The following is a 14,571-nucleotide window of genomic DNA, read 5'->3' as shown; positions in this document are numbered from 1 at the left end:
TTTGAGCAATGCCATCTGTTGACCACATAAATACGTAGGTAGCTGCTATCAGTCTCTACATAAAAATTTTGATTTATTTTCATTTAATTTACTCAATGTTGCATAATTATGTGACAATCTTCTAATTTAGCATGCTGACTGCTATAATGAGTAATTATTGATGATAAAAACGTACCTTTAAATTTTTCCACGCCAAAATTGATTTTTTTTGTGGAACTTGTATTATCTCATTTTTTTTAAAGGAATGTGTTATTTATTATTATTAAACAGAAACATTTTACTCTATGAAAATTCGGAAAATGGCTTTATTTGAAGTAAGACTCTATACATTTAGTTTATCATAGTAATACAATTAAAGCCACCAAAATTTTTGGAATAGCCGTTAAGTGTCAAACAATCGTCAAAGTCGTTTTAAGTGGAACTATACATCTGGCGGGTGTCTCTGTTTCTGATTGGAATATTTCTTCTTTTCATTTCTCTTAAAACGTGAGAGGGCAGTCTCCCAGCGACAGATATGGCGTACATGCCTTTCACCAAAGGATCTGGGAAAAAATCATGAATTACAATCGTCATTTTGTGAATTTACTTGAAAGTACCACTCCTAAACAATTAAAAGTTACATTTAATTGAATTATAATAAGTGAATCCAATTAAGAAGGCCTCTAATTTAATCCCTCCCTTACACTGGTTTTAATTTAGGGGGAAAGCTCTGGGGCTATTATTAAGACTAAAAAATCTATTTTTTGGATTGAAATATTTTCTTATGTTCTCATACTTTAAATGATATCTAGCTGTTATCAAATTATATTTACATTATTTTTCGCAAACTGTGGGCCAAACTTACTTATCCTCTGCCACCTGCAAACCCAGCTGTCCTCGTTGCTCATAGCAGCAATCATCCTAAATGATAAATATGGATAAAATTATTTTTTCTCCTATTATACGGAATGTGAGTTATGTGAGCATGCTGTGGTACATACCCATCAAAATTTGTGCTTGTGCAATCGATAACTGCATCTTTGTTTCCTTTCATATGCAAAAAGGTGTCACAGTTATCACATCCATCTTTCTCAAACTGATCTGCTGACTGGAAAATGGACTCATTTTATAATTTATGTAGGATACGATTTATGTTTCATCGTTTAAATGTTTACATACGTAAGTATTACCTTAATAAGAGAGCAAGACATGCATGCTCTCAACTGCTTCAAGTTAGCAGGAATCGTCCTTAAAATTTCTTGCTTGTCGTCCATGATCGTTTCTAAAACAATGATTAACAAATTAATCCTTCAGAGGCTGGCCTCGAATTTAGCCAAACATTTACAATTTTATTTTTCAGCAAAGTGGAAAACCATACCAGTAGATTAAGAACCTGTTAAGAACTGAGAATATCTGGCCGAATGTACAGTCCAATGAAGGCTGAAGATTACACGGCGAAGCTGGGCGAAGCACAGAGATGAGAAACGAGAAACACAACAATAACAATGATGATGATGATGGGGAGTGGGGGAGCGACTTGCAACGGGGATCAGCAAAACTAAATATTTTTTACAAACGCGCATGCGTCCTGCTTTTCTTGGAGTGAAAAAAATAGCGCCAAACTGACGAGGGAAACGCCGGAAGAGGACGTAAAGAGCGAAATGGAGGAAGCAAACACGGAAAACGAGGAAAACAATTATATAATAGTTATTCCGTGCGTATTAAAGATTTTTAATTATGTTTATAAAATGCAATGCACTCTTATAATTCATTATAAAGTCATCTCCCTTCACACGACGGAAGGCTTCTCATCCAGCGTGTTTATAATTATGTTTGCATAAATCTAAATTTCCTAAATTTTTATATTTATGTTTATTAAATTGAAACAAAATTATTTAATAACCTTTTGCAGTATGGAAGTAAAAATTTCACTACTTTATTGCATACACATAATGTAATTTATGTGTGCTTGCTTTAAACGCTAAAAATCTGTTTTCTTTTATATTAATATTTCGCGGCATTATAAAACCTTCCAGGTCCCCGATTATTCGGCCACACAAAAGAAAGAATTGCCAGTTGGTCCGAAGTGAAGCAGTAGCCAGAAAAGAAAAATTTCCTTCTGGCCAGCGACCTGATGATGGATGTGCAATTTTTCAAGATGATGGTGGAGAGTCAGATTCTGATTCTCAAAGAACCTATTTCTCTGGCGCTGATGATATCAGCCAATTAAATGAAGACTGGTTGGAAAAAGACTTCGTTAGCTATGAAACTGCCAACAACAATTCTTCTTTCCCTACCTGTAAAGGTCTTGAAACAGAAAAGGAACAAAATGATGATGAAGGCAGAAATTGCACTCAGCAAAAGCAGAGCATGGTTTGTTCAACAGCGCATCAGCAGCAAAAATTTTTAATTTTTACGTGAATGATACCCATGCTTCTTTATGACGTAGAGAACGATTATTTTTTCCAGCTCAACAGTCTGAAGAGGCCGAGCAAGAGGAAACTCAATATGCTGAGCAAAGTAGTAAAACCAAAAGTAAAAGAGATATTAAGATGCTTGTTTCAAATAATAAAAAAAGGTATTTCAGAGGATGACCAATCATGATGAAATCGTCATTTTGGAGAGTCAGTTGAGCATAATGCAGCATCAATTGAGCTCTAAGAATGTTCCTTTGGGGCATGATGAAGTTGTGGATGTAGAAGCAACAATCTCAGAAATTGACGAAAAGATAGATTTGCTTGGAAGCAAAGGAAGCAGGTCGGAGAAAATGGTAAGGGTTCTTATTATCGTTTTTCTTTCTATTAATATTATGTATCATATATAGAGGCTTCAAAGAATCACAGCGCAGTTCTGTAACTTGAAGGATAACTTGAGAAATGTAAGAGATTTAACTTAACTCAAATTACTAATTATGAATCTTTTGCATTTTACAAGGCTCTAAACACAGAAGCAGCTGGAATTTGTTCTAATAAGCAGCCACAATTTCTGCCTATACCTGCAGAGGTTATTTCAATCGAAATGCATTTTTTGTTTAAATTTAACTCAAACTCGACTTAAAAAATAGGTGCCAGAAGGCAAGGACTTGCCTTCGCTAAAAGTGTTGATGGAAGCAGACCTGCTCAATCCTGGTGAATCAAATTTATCCTTGAGACTTCCGGTAATTCATTGTTTCTAGTTTGAGATTAGATGATCAGAATTTTTTATGTGATAGACGATGAGGCTGACTGCCCAAGGGAGCTTAAGAGCTGATGCTTCAATCGTCACTTCCAACTCACAGGTTTACTCAAGCGTAGAGGACTGGTGCCGTGCCTTTTCCTCCAGCAAAGTAATAACTGGAGGCATGGCATTTGATTACGTCCGCTATAATAGAAAGGACAATCTAACAAGAATTTGGAAGAGATTAAAAGAGAGAAAGAAACAAGAATCACAGAAAGCTGTCGGAAATAAGTATGGATTAAATTAAATGCGAAAAACGTATCTTTCCAATTTGTAGAAAACTTCCCGGAAGACCAAGACCCAGAAAGAGCCTCCTTGTTGAGGAGAGAAATCAGCCTGACCTGGAACCTGAAAGCCCTTCCTTCGATATGCAACAATTTTCTGGTGCTTTGACTTCTGTGGAATTTCCTGGCGATCTGCTAACTGGTATTAAGTATGTCTCGAGAATTTTGAACATTATTTCCAACATAAAATTTTTCAAGACGCGGAACAAAATGACCCAATAGTCCAAAGTCAGGCAGGACCGATAAATTTGGAGAAGTCCCAATCAGACGCAGGGAGCAACAATACTTCCGAAGAAATGGAATCAAACCCACAAACCCCATCAATTTGGGTTATTGCTGAGATAGAACAGGAAAAAATTTTTAAAATGTGGAAGAATCATGTGGAATTTCTGAAACAAAAGCATATTTTGTGTGAACCAAGTTCTGGCTATGGACAGATCTGACGAGAGGACAGCTGGTGATAATAAAAATTCATTGATTCAGTTATAATATATTTTCACTTAATCTTGCTCAACTGGTATTGAGAGAAAATAGTTGTTGCTGACACAAATCCTTAACCTCTGATTAATACAATTGCAGCAGTTTGAATGCTCAATAAGAATCTGTACAGTTGGGGTGCCCCCAATGATACTTCAAAATAACGTCATTAAATTGTGCACAATTAACAGTGTCCACAAAAATGCAACCCGCACAGTATGTATAAGAATAGGTTTGGCCACATTTTCTCTTAATAGAATTAATCAAAAACTCAAAATAAAAAACCTTAAGCTACGCATACATCATAAAACATGTTTGAGACTTGCGGAAAAAAGACAACAAAACCGTTACTAGCAATAAATAAAAATTAAATTTAAGGTGGTTGGAACCATAAAACTATCATGTCATCTTACTTTTACGCCACACATTCGTTGTAAATCAAAGTTACTGTACAAGTCTTCAATTTGAAACACAAATGAAGAAGCACTTCACTTTACCTCCTAGAGAATCCCTTGGAACCATCTGGACCTTTCGGCACTCTAATCACATTTGTATCAAAGTCTTGGCGTAGAGGCTGTTGGTCAACACTGTTTGAGCCGCTGATATGACCATTGGCAGTTACAGTTTGAACGCCCCGAACGCTGAAATAAATAAATATTTTTTTAGATATCTTAGTGCTTATGTTAAATGAATATTGAATATGAGGAGGTTGGAATTAGTATTCAGATTCTACTACCTTCAAAAAATACAAATATGCTTTTACTTGGCTTTCACTTAGCTCCATGCTAAATACATATATAGTGTTTGCCGCAAGTAGTACATTTTTACAATGCAACCCCTACCGGCTATTATATGTGTGTGCCTTACAAATTTTGGGGGTTGGTAAGTCACCACGTTAAAATCTACTTCTCTACTAATTAAAATTAGGCTTGCATTTTTCTATAATTTACTAGCAGATTTGCTTTGTTAGCTTAGTAACAGAGTCATTGAAAAAGGTGTGATTTAATTTTAGAAAATAATAACAAATATTATTAGATCGGCAGTCAAGTGGCTGAACTTCAAATGACCTTAAATATCTCCCTTTTGATATTTTTTATCCCTTTCCAAGGACCGGGAAGGAAAAATGTATGCACCTGTGTTGGGATAGAGTTCACGGTTGTTGACTTTCTCTCATTTTAGTAACAGCTAAATAGAGAAATAGGGCCTAATCTTTTCAATAAGAAGCAAATAATCCTTCTGCCTTTTAATAAAAATAGAGATTGAATAACTGTATAATTACTTATCAGCAGCATTAGAGACTTCAGAAGGACTGCAGGCAGACCCCAATATCCTCAATCTGGCCTCAGCATACTCTTGCTCTCTCTAGGGAATTGATAATAATTACAAAGTCAGGGAATTGATTATTTTATCAGCACCTCCTGTAGAGTTTTGTGTCTTCGGACAGGCTGATCTGGGGTAACTTGATTATCATTTGTTTTTGTCGGCCTTTTCAATATTTTGACTGTTGGCTCTTGAGGACTTAACATTGATCTGAGGCTCTCGTCTTGAATAATTACCACAGCTTCGTTACTGTAATAACGACATGTTATTATTGCAAAACCAAGAGTGTTTTTAACAGTAAAAAACCTCTTCTTTGATTTCTCTTCCTTCTTTGACTGAATGATGTTGAGTTTCTTGTCCAATTCCTGCAGGAAAACGAGAGAGGGAGACATTGTTAGCATCACAAAGAAATAAGAAACTCGATAAGGGTCGTAAATAGTGGAATGGAGATGGGTCACGGCATTAACATGGTGAAAAAACAATCGAGAAATGGGGTCAGTGATTGGACGGAACTCACTCCCGAGTCTTCCAGTTCTTCCCAACTTTCACAGGCGTCGTTGTCCTCGATGGCTGCCATTATAGATGTTAAGAAACGTGAAAATATTGGTCAAAATCTAATCATCCCCGGGTCAGACCAGCGGTCGTGAAAAGTGGCCGCTCTCCATAAACATGCCTCTGATCAGATGTGAGCTTGCCTGCCCCTGCTGCTACTGCGATCTCTTTTCGGCCCGTTTAACGTGCGCATGAGCAAGAACATGAAGCCTTCGTTTTCGATCAGCATCAAATTTCTGCCCGAAAGTTAAGGTTTAATATTAGTAGCATACGCTACATTTGAATTTCGCGGAAGCTATATTGAAGCCAATGGAGTTTGTGTGCGCTCCTCTATTATTACTTGTTAACTACTTGCTTGCTCAGCCGTTTCGAGTCAGCGACCCAAGGAGGTGTGTTTAATGTGACAGGTCGGCAATCGGCGTAGAAGTAAAGAAGTAAACATGGCAGAGAAACGTAAGACGAAGAAGAAAAAGGAGGTGAGACAAATATCAATTTTTATGCCGTTCCTCCGAAATTATTCATTGAAGTTGTACCTATTCCGCTAACTTATCAGTCTGCAAACCTATCTGCTGTGCTTCAATTTATTGGAAATGATTGGCCTGTCTGTTTTAGCCTTTTACATAACAACAGACCCGCAATTTAATTGTCCTCTGGTTATGACAATTAACGTCAAGTGTTACGTCTTAAATTGCCCTTTACTCCCATTGACAAAAATTGTATCTTTTAATATACGACATGCTGATTTAATTTATTGTGTTTGAATTTAAACAATTCACACATTCCTGATATTCAAGCTAAAAAAGAACGCAGTTCGGGGATTCCAGCACGATTAATAACGGTACATCAATCCACGACAGTTTCGTTGCAAACATAACTGCTGTATCTTACGTGGGTCATCCTTATTTGCTGCTATGCGCGTAGAGCGTGTATCGTAACTTCTTGTATCGTGTCTATTTCGTCATTTTCAGAGCAAACTTTTTTCCAGGAATTTGAAAGATTATCCTGTCAGATCATGTTTGTTGCAATCGTATTTATGTAATTGTGTTGGGAAATTTTGTATGTTTAGGAATTGGACAGCCCTCCTAAAATCGAAAAGCCGTCAAAAACTTGCTACACAGTTGCGAAATGGCTGCGCAAAAATGTACCTACAAAGAAGACCAAATTCCTCAGTCACAATGTAGAATACTTTACAGGTAAAAATCGATTTTTAACTATTTTATAATACCATTCAAAATAATTATTTCGTAATTACCACCACACTGATTACTAACACGTAAATTTTAGGAAGCAAGGCTATCGACGCGTTGATGGAATCAGATTTTGCTGCTGAAAAGAATGGAAATGAACCTGTGTTTGCAACTAGATTTGACGCTGCCCAGTTCCTCAATGAGTGAGGATATTCCGTTTTCCTTAAAATTAAAAATATAACTTAAAACCGGATTCCAGGATGCTGGTCTTTAAATTCTTTCATCGCGCTAGAAAGGTTATTGTGTCAGAGGAGGAATTGAAGGCAAAGCTGAAAAAGAAAGAGACGTCCAAGAAAAAGGATGATGATGAGAGTAGCCACACCGAGTGCGAGCGCAAAGAAGAGACAACTGTTGGAGCAGAGAAGGTATTAATTTTAATTTCTTCGCAAATTGTGTAAATTAAAAACAAAAATCATAAAGCAGAAGGAAGGCAAAGACAAGGAAAAGAAAAAGCGGAAAATCCGTTTAGAAATGCACATGGAACAAATATTTGTTGACGGCTTGGACGCATATGTGTGGATCTACGACCCCATTCCAGTCTACTATTGGTTTTTTGGCAGTCTGCTTGTCGTCGGAGCAATCGCAATCTGTCTCTTCCCGCTCTGGCCGCCAGTTGTGAGGTAATGAAAACCTGACTGACTAAAATTTTGTCATTTCCGTGTATCTGAATTGCAGGAAAGGCGTTTATTATCTTAGCGTGGCCGCCGCGGGCTTTTTGATCTTCATCATTGCTCTCGCCATCCTACGAGTGGTCGTTTTCTGCTTAGTTTGGGTGTTGACACTAGGAAAGCACCACCTGTGGCTGTTGCCCAACCTAACCGAGGATGTCGGATTCCTCCCCTCGTTCTGGCCACTTTATCAGGTGCGATATTCAGGCTTTTAACACCGTGTGTACAATATTAACTTTATCTTCTCACAGTACGAGTACAAAGGTGCAAAGTCTTCAGATAAGGGAAAGAAGAAGAAGAAGAAAGCTAAAGACTCTGACGGAGAGGATGATGACGAAAACAGAAAGCTGATTGAGGAAGAGAAGTAAGTTGGAGAAAATAATAATTATTAATTAGCCACATTTCACATTTTGAGCCGTATCAAAGATTTTAGAACTCGCCAATCTGCTTGTTAAATTGATGTAAGAGTTTAGTAAAGATGCTTGCTGACATGCATTTCTTGCTATATTTCATATTGCGTATATAAAAATTGTTCTAGCTCTGGTGCTAATGAGGGAGAGGTTGAGAACAGCGCAAGTGAATCTGAAAGCAGCCAAAAGTCTCAGACTGGTAAAGATTTTGAAATGGTGGAACACGAAGAGATTGACTCATAACATTCTTCTCTATACCAACTCTCACACTTAATTATTTATTTCTTCCTGCTCAACTTGTTGCGGTCGGATCAGAACTTGCACATAGAGTAATTAGAATTATTGTCATTTAAAATTTGATTTGTTACCAAATCCTGATAATTTCTATTGCGAATTTCTGTACTATTGCATTTCAATCCACTCTAAAGGGTTTGAGCATTACTACACAATGACATTAATGGAATTATTTGTGTATGTGACAAAATATTTTATTAAATACAGCAAAGCTTACACCAGTGTCTCTCTTAACAAGTCCCCCTTTTCTCAGAAAATTATCATTAACCTCTGTAGAATTTTCCATCACATAATTTCACAAGGGTCTAAAAGAAGTCGTTCAGATCATAGATATTTTATCTTTATTGTTATATTTCAAAATAGTGAAAACCTTTTTTTAAATTGCCTGTTTCTCTTCTGAATGTTTTTGTTACGTATCTTGTTGATCTTAGGAGACAGATCAACCCTCTAGAACTTTGGTTGGCAGTCCATCTCTCCTTTTTGCAGCTTTGTGAACGCCTCATGCAGCATTTTATTGCAGAGAGCAGCATACGGATTCAATTGAGCCAGCTGAATTGACCAATTAGTTAAATTTATTAACCATGCCACTATAAATTTTACTTGTGACTTCGCGAACGCATTTCCTTGAGACGCAGCTGCCTCAAGATCTTTTTTTGCCAAGTCCTCATGTCCCTCCTTCGTGAAAATCTGCGCCCTCTGGCACAGGGCTTGGCAGGCCGACTTTCCAACGCCGCCGCTGAGGCTGAGAGCCTTGTTCAAATCGAGAAGCGCTTCTGTTGACAGTACATATTAATTGTTATATATGTTGATGACATCAACGAGGCGGCGGAATAAATACCTGGAATCTTTCCTTTCAGTCTTAACGCTTGCGCTCGGTTATTGTAGCCAGAGGCACGCTCAGGTGCAATTTCAATCGCGGAGGTGAATATCTCGACTGCGTCATCTATTTTGCCTGCTTCTGCAGCACGAACGCCCTCAAGCTCACGCTCCTTTGCTTCTGAATTTTCTTCTTCGTTATCTTGAAAAATTTAAATATAGCATTACATAGAGAAATTAATATATGAATAGGAAATATTGGAAATTCTAAAATATTTTTTTGAGTGCTATATATATATATATATATATATATATATATATATATATATATATATATATATATATATATATATACTACTTTACTGCAATTACTTACGTTTGTCTACCCTAACAAGGAGAGGAGAAATTGCCAAGTTTTGTTTGTGAATTCTAATTTAAGTGGTGCTAGGTGTTTGCATTTGAAATATTTTTTTCTGATGAGCTTCCAATCGTTGCGGAATCATCAAATGTGGACAAACCGTGCAATTAAAGCCATTAGAACCGAACTTAAAACCGTCTAAATCCCGTCTTATTTGGCAAGAAAATTGCATTTTTAAGAAATTTTTTTATCATAGATAAGTAACAAACATTATAAAAATTATGATCCGTTTTTTGCTTAAAGCAGTTAATTTTGCTACTTTTGGTGACAAAATTTTACGGTAATTATTATTTAGACAATTTTCTTGTTCATTTTTGGGAAATTTTTTAGCAGTGAAAATAATTGTTATAATTTCATATATTATTTTAAAATAATTCACATAATCCCAGCATAAAAAATTGCGCTTTTTTCGTATGCCTGATGTTGCAAGAATAGTGGCTAAATATGACTGACAACAGTGACAACTAAAAAACTCAAAAGAGAGAGGAAATCCTTTCTCACTACGATTTCTCATTTGCTGTTACAATTTTGAATATTAAGGACTTAAAACTGTTTTATTTTAAATTTCAGCATTTGGTACGATATTCAGTGTGAAAATGACTATCATTCTGAAATTAAGAATGTAGATTTTTGTCTGTAAAAATATAACATATTTGTATAGTTTGTGAATTGTGATAATTGGAATAAGACGTATTATGCATAAATCTTGAAACCCTGTAGATTCTAAATCGACTTGGGAGCTGTCTAGTTTATTAGAATAAAATGTCAACCATATAAAAATATCTAACCAGCTCATTAAATATCCCATTTCACCAGACTTTTCAATATTTCAAATTGAAGAAACGCAATATAAGCTGCGTTTTAATGGAGGAACTAACCTTGTAATGGTTCATCAGCGAGAAATGCCGCCTCACCGACAGGTAAAAGGGGGTTCAAAATGCTGTTTAGAACAGCCCTGTCGTGTTCGCTTGTCATCTCTGAATGTAACAAATTAAGCGGCTACCTGCCGAGGAGCCTCACGCATTTAAACAAAAACCGGTCTTGACCTTCACAGAATCACTTCTCACATCCAATCAGAGGCCATCCACAACAATTCTGAAGGAAACAACGTTGGTATATATATGCTTACTACGATTTTATTTCAAAAGAGGCGGTACATTTGTGTACAGAGACATAAATTAAAATGGAATGGTAGATTAGCTACAAAATCACGCTGTTAAGTAGGAATCCAGAATCCACCTATAATTAAAAGTGCTGCACTTGAGTGAGCTTGTTGTGTCAGGAGCTATTAATGCGTTAAAGAATCCTAGGTGTCACATCAGAAACTTGAGATTCCAGTGCGCGTATACTTTAGAAATTATCATGAATACTGAAAAATCACTCTTGCAAACTAAACTAAGCCTTAATGAGGAACAAATCAACTTACAAAAATAAGCACAGAGAGCACACACCTTCGTTAGCAGACGGTTGCAATTTTGAGCAGTTTCGATGGAAGACCCTGGCAGTTCCGAATACTTACTGCGAACCAGGCAGCAAGGTGACGACTTTGTTATATACCAAAAATACACATAAAAGCAATCATGTTGTGCTTATGAGCTACAATGGGGGTGATCGGTCTTATCTGGCGAATTGCGTTGTAGGTATGCCTCGCTGCTCTTCCTCTCTCACAACCTTTACAGTCAAGTGGAAAAATGTGACACTGATAAAATTCTTAGTAACTATCGGGTACAGGCAGCAGCCAATGAGAAATGAGAGAACAGCTGGTGCCTGAGAACTTGGTCAACTTATTCTGCGGCGACTTGAGGAGCATCGCCGGCCGCTTCGTCCGTCACAACCTTCTTGGTCGGTGAGACAGTCTTCTGAGCAGCCGATTCCTCGGATTTCTCCTCTTCCTTGCTCTCACCGTTAGTCTTCTCCTCTGTTCCATTTGACTCCTTCTCCTCTCCGTTTGACTTATCTTCTGATCCATTTGTCTTCTCCTCAGTTCCATTTTTGTGGTGAACACCATTTGTGCTGTTGCTCTCCTTCTTTTCTTCACTGATCTCCGTCTCAGTTTCCTTCTGAAATCATCAAAATGGTTGTTAATATTTAATTTGAACCCATTTTTCACACCAGATTCTTGAATTTAGCAATAATATACAAACAAGTTTTGATATTAATTTGCGATTTAACCTGCTATCAACCAACTCTTTACGTTTTTGATGGCCAAGTTTTAAAGAGTATGTTTAGAATTATATTAAAAAAAAATTGCTAAACGTGCGAATTTTAGTCAATATTAAATGCGTAAATATTTCAGGGCCGATATTTCTTGACTTCTGTAGCAATTTGATAACTATTTTATTAAAATGAGCTGTAACAAGCATCTTTTAAATAATTTCAGCACCCTACCGGGCTTCTCTTATATTATGAGTTGCTCTAACTATTCCAGTCATGTAGCTCAATATTTTCATAAAGGTACAATCTGTATTTTAAATTGCTTGTTTTTAATTTTATATTGAAATATTTATGATTAAAAAAATATTTCAACAGGAAATTTCATCTGTTTTCAGAATATAAGTTTCGTTCTTAGTCCTCAACTTAACTTATAAAACTCACAAAAAGCCCCAAATTAATTAACCTATGGGGAATGGGGGAAATTCATGTAGTATCTTTAGTATGCCAAAAAACCATCTATTGATGTTTCTCATGGAGCAGTGTCTACATTTCAGTCAGTAGATTAAAATGGTTTTAACAAAAAACTGTTTCATCCTAAAAGATTCCTTGTTAAAAAATGGCTTTTAATCCTAGGACAGGGAAAAATGCACAGACCTTTTGAATATCACAAATTTTCTTACCTCTTCCACCTTTTTTTCCTCTAGCTGCACTTCCATTGTCTCCTCTTCAGCCTTCTTTTCCTCTTCTGCTGGTTTCGCATCTACATCGAGTTTCTGTTTCTTGGCAGGGACTTCTTCCTCCTCAACCTCGATTTTGAAGCTAGAGATGACTGTATACTTGGTCTTGTCTGCCTCAGTCAAAGGAGCGTTTCCTTCCCTCTCCAACAAAATGACTGGCATGCCCGCTTCAGTAGCGGCATCAGCCTCTGTAATCAATGAGGGGTTAATATATTTTATATTTTGAATTTTCAACTGTTGAAACAAACCTTTCACGATGTCAGTGAAGAAAAGCACCTCTCCGATCGGCTTGCCAATCTTTTCAGCAATCTTTGTGTAGCTTTCCTTTTCAACCTTGGCTCCCATATCAGTATCAAAGTAATCGGCAATCAAGGCGCTGACGTCGCCTGCCTCAGAATTCTTGAAGAGCAACTTCTGTGCTTCCACGTTTCCTGAAGAGTAAATGTAAATCTTCTTTCCATCTTCATTCCACTTCTTGAACTGGGGCTCCACGTCATCGTAGAGGCTGCAAGTAGAGTTAAATGTCAAATTGGAGAAAATAAGTAACCCTTTTCAACACTCACTGTCCCTTAAGTGATCCAGCTTCGTAGCCCTTGACATACATCTGAGCCTGAAGCAGCTTTAGAGCTCCAGCCTTGCGGTCAGCGTCCATCATCCAGAGAACATTGTTCTTGACTGCATCCTGGGCCTTCTCAGGAGACTCCTCTTCATCGTCAAGGGCGACAGCGCCCTCCATCTTAGCTTCTACATCAGCCTTGGCTTGCTCCACCAGCTTCTTGAGAACCCCTTGGAAGCTCGCCTCTGCCCAGTTTTCCTTCAGGTATGTGGCCAGGTTTTCACGAACATAAGGGAAGAGTTTGTCCTGCAGCAGAAAAATTTAATATATATATCAGCAACAGTCAATGATACTTTTTATAATTTCACCTGAAATAATGTGTGTAATAATGGCTTCTAATTACAAAATACATACAGCCAAGTAAGCAAGGAAGTTGTTTATTTCTTTGATTTAACAATAAGTTGTGCAGAAAACTTACGTACATACTGATTAAATTGTTTTTAAGTGCTTGATTGGCAATGCTTGAGACAAAAACAAATTATTTCACGTCTTCACATAACAAGCAGGAATGCATATTATATACAAAGAGAATAACATAAAGGTTTATGCATTAATCGCCATTAAAGAACAAAAGGACGAGTTATTAAGTTCTTTCAATAATTCATTGGAATAGCAATTATAAATTAGGTGTATCTATGTATCTACATTTATTTATGTAGGCATTATCTATTATAATTGTGTAGCTAGTAAAATTAGTAACACAAATTGAATGATTGCTAGTACATAATATGAGTGTCAATGATATAATTAAGTCTATCTACTACATATGTATTACACATTAATTTTAACTCTCAATGTAGGTAGTATGGTAAAGTTACAGTTTCTGCCGGGTTACACATCTCGCCAGTTCTTATGAGAATCCCGTGGTAAAGTAGGGGTGGCGAAAACTGTAACTTTTCCATAGGTATGATGTGAGCATGGTATGTAATATACATATTATCTATGTACAGAAGTATGTACATACTGAATGGGGGCATTAATTGTGGCATTTTTATCAGGAACGGCAGTGCACGATGGTTAAAAATCGTGTTTGCACGCTTCGTTTATTACATACATAATTTAACTGAAGCGGAGTTATCCGCCAGGAAAGTTCATTGACAGGACAGGGAAGAACGAATTTTGCCGGATGCATCCGCCATACTGGCAGACGCTACATACCGGCTCATGAGGGTTTTAATTTTTTGTTCACCTTCACGAAAGAAATTGACGTGGTGGTTCCCTCAATGTCCAGAAGGAAGGCGGAAGCGTTCTTCATCAGCTTAGCGGCCTCGGCGGCTTGGTTCGGAGTAGAAGACATGGTGAAAATTAGGTTTTTGTACGAGTTAAAAGGAGACCACTGTTAACTGCTGCAAATCGCAATGGTGAAGATGTGAGCGAATCGTG

General features: G+C 37.1%; 6 protein-coding genes across 10 annotated transcripts; 2 read left to right on the top strand and 4 right to left on the bottom strand.

Annotated features, from left to right (window-relative positions):
• Positions 1-283: 283 nt before the first annotated feature.
• Positions 284-1,495, bottom strand: spt4 (Transcription elongation factor subunit spt4). 2 transcript variants are annotated; one of them, XM_065483310.1, is made up of 5 exons: positions 1,358-1,495; positions 1,170-1,261; positions 981-1,087; positions 845-900; positions 284-542 (listed from the first exon to the last, which is right to left on the bottom strand). In XM_065483310.1, exons 2-5 carry the CDS (start codon positions 1,251-1,253, stop codon positions 412-414), a joined length of 378 nt encoding a protein of 125 aa, XP_065339382.1. In that variant the 5' UTR covers positions 1,254-1,261; positions 1,358-1,495; the 3' UTR covers positions 284-411. The 2 variants fall into 2 exon arrangements, with proteins under 2 accessions (XP_065339382.1, XP_065339383.1); XM_065483311.1 differs by lacking the exon at positions 1,358-1,495 and adding an exon at positions 1,325-1,351.
• A 16-nt stretch (positions 1,496-1,511) lies between these two features.
• On the top strand, positions 1,512-3,950 carry LOC135939104 (uncharacterized). Of its 3 annotated transcripts, none has more exons than XM_065483299.1 (10): positions 1,512-1,693; positions 2,016-2,352; positions 2,449-2,514; positions 2,567-2,749; positions 2,804-2,857; positions 2,914-2,982; positions 3,044-3,136; positions 3,191-3,426; positions 3,473-3,621; positions 3,678-3,950. In XM_065483299.1, the coding sequence occupies exons 1-10, from the start codon at positions 1,641-1,643 to the stop codon at positions 3,920-3,922; spliced, it is 1,485 nt and encodes a 494-aa protein (XP_065339371.1). In that variant the 5' UTR covers positions 1,512-1,640; the 3' UTR covers positions 3,923-3,950. The 3 variants fall into 3 exon arrangements, with proteins under 3 accessions (XP_065339371.1, XP_065339372.1, XP_065339370.1); XM_065483300.1 differs by having other exon boundaries at positions 2,558-2,749; positions 3,488-3,621; XM_065483298.1 differs by having other exon boundaries at positions 2,558-2,749.
• Positions 3,951-3,957: 7 nt separating this feature from the next.
• On the bottom strand, positions 3,958-5,995 carry LOC135939110 (SUZ domain-containing protein 1). The gene is made up of 5 exons (XM_065483308.1): positions 5,794-5,995; positions 5,583-5,641; positions 5,372-5,525; positions 5,236-5,318; positions 3,958-4,597 (listed from the first exon to the last, which is right to left on the bottom strand). Exons 1-5 carry the CDS (start codon positions 5,851-5,853, stop codon positions 4,450-4,452), a joined length of 504 nt encoding a protein of 167 aa, XP_065339380.1. The 5' UTR covers positions 5,854-5,995; the 3' UTR covers positions 3,958-4,449.
• Positions 5,996-6,143: 148 nt separating this feature from the next.
• Trp1 (translocation protein 1) lies at positions 6,144-8,663 on the top strand. 2 transcript variants are annotated; one of them, XM_065483306.1, is made up of 8 exons: positions 6,144-6,304; positions 6,895-7,021; positions 7,113-7,218; positions 7,275-7,440; positions 7,499-7,695; positions 7,751-7,937; positions 7,995-8,107; positions 8,282-8,663. In XM_065483306.1, exons 1-8 carry the CDS (start codon positions 6,269-6,271, stop codon positions 8,394-8,396), a joined length of 1,047 nt encoding a protein of 348 aa, XP_065339378.1. In that variant the 5' UTR covers positions 6,144-6,268; the 3' UTR covers positions 8,397-8,663. The 2 variants fall into 2 exon arrangements, with proteins under 2 accessions (XP_065339378.1, XP_065339377.1); XM_065483305.1 differs by having other exon boundaries at positions 7,496-7,695.
• Positions 8,617-10,758, bottom strand: LOC135939109 (tetratricopeptide repeat protein 36). The gene is made up of 4 exons (XM_065483307.1): positions 10,560-10,758; positions 9,286-9,465; positions 9,048-9,220; positions 8,617-8,996 (listed from the first exon to the last, which is right to left on the bottom strand). Exons 1-4 carry the CDS (start codon positions 10,654-10,656, stop codon positions 8,895-8,897), a joined length of 552 nt encoding a protein of 183 aa, XP_065339379.1. The 5' UTR covers positions 10,657-10,758; the 3' UTR covers positions 8,617-8,894.
• Positions 10,759-10,797: 39 nt separating this feature from the next.
• Positions 10,798-14,566, bottom strand: Enoph (Enolase-phosphatase). The gene is made up of 5 exons (XM_065483303.1): positions 14,378-14,566; positions 13,136-13,434; positions 12,821-13,077; positions 12,516-12,760; positions 10,798-11,741 (listed from the first exon to the last, which is right to left on the bottom strand). The coding sequence occupies exons 1-5, from the start codon at positions 14,483-14,485 to the stop codon at positions 11,466-11,468; spliced, it is 1,185 nt and encodes a 394-aa protein (XP_065339375.1). The 5' UTR covers positions 14,486-14,566; the 3' UTR covers positions 10,798-11,465.
• Between the last annotated feature and the right edge of the window lie 5 nt (positions 14,567-14,571).

Source organism: Cloeon dipterum, chromosome 3 (assembly GCF_949628265.1).
Source record: "Cloeon dipterum chromosome 3, ieCloDipt1.1, whole genome shotgun sequence".
Classification (NCBI taxonomy): domain Eukaryota; kingdom Metazoa; phylum Arthropoda; class Insecta; order Ephemeroptera; family Baetidae; genus Cloeon; species Cloeon dipterum.
Note: the sequence above shows the minus strand (reverse complement) of the source record. Positions and strands in the feature narration are given on the sequence as shown.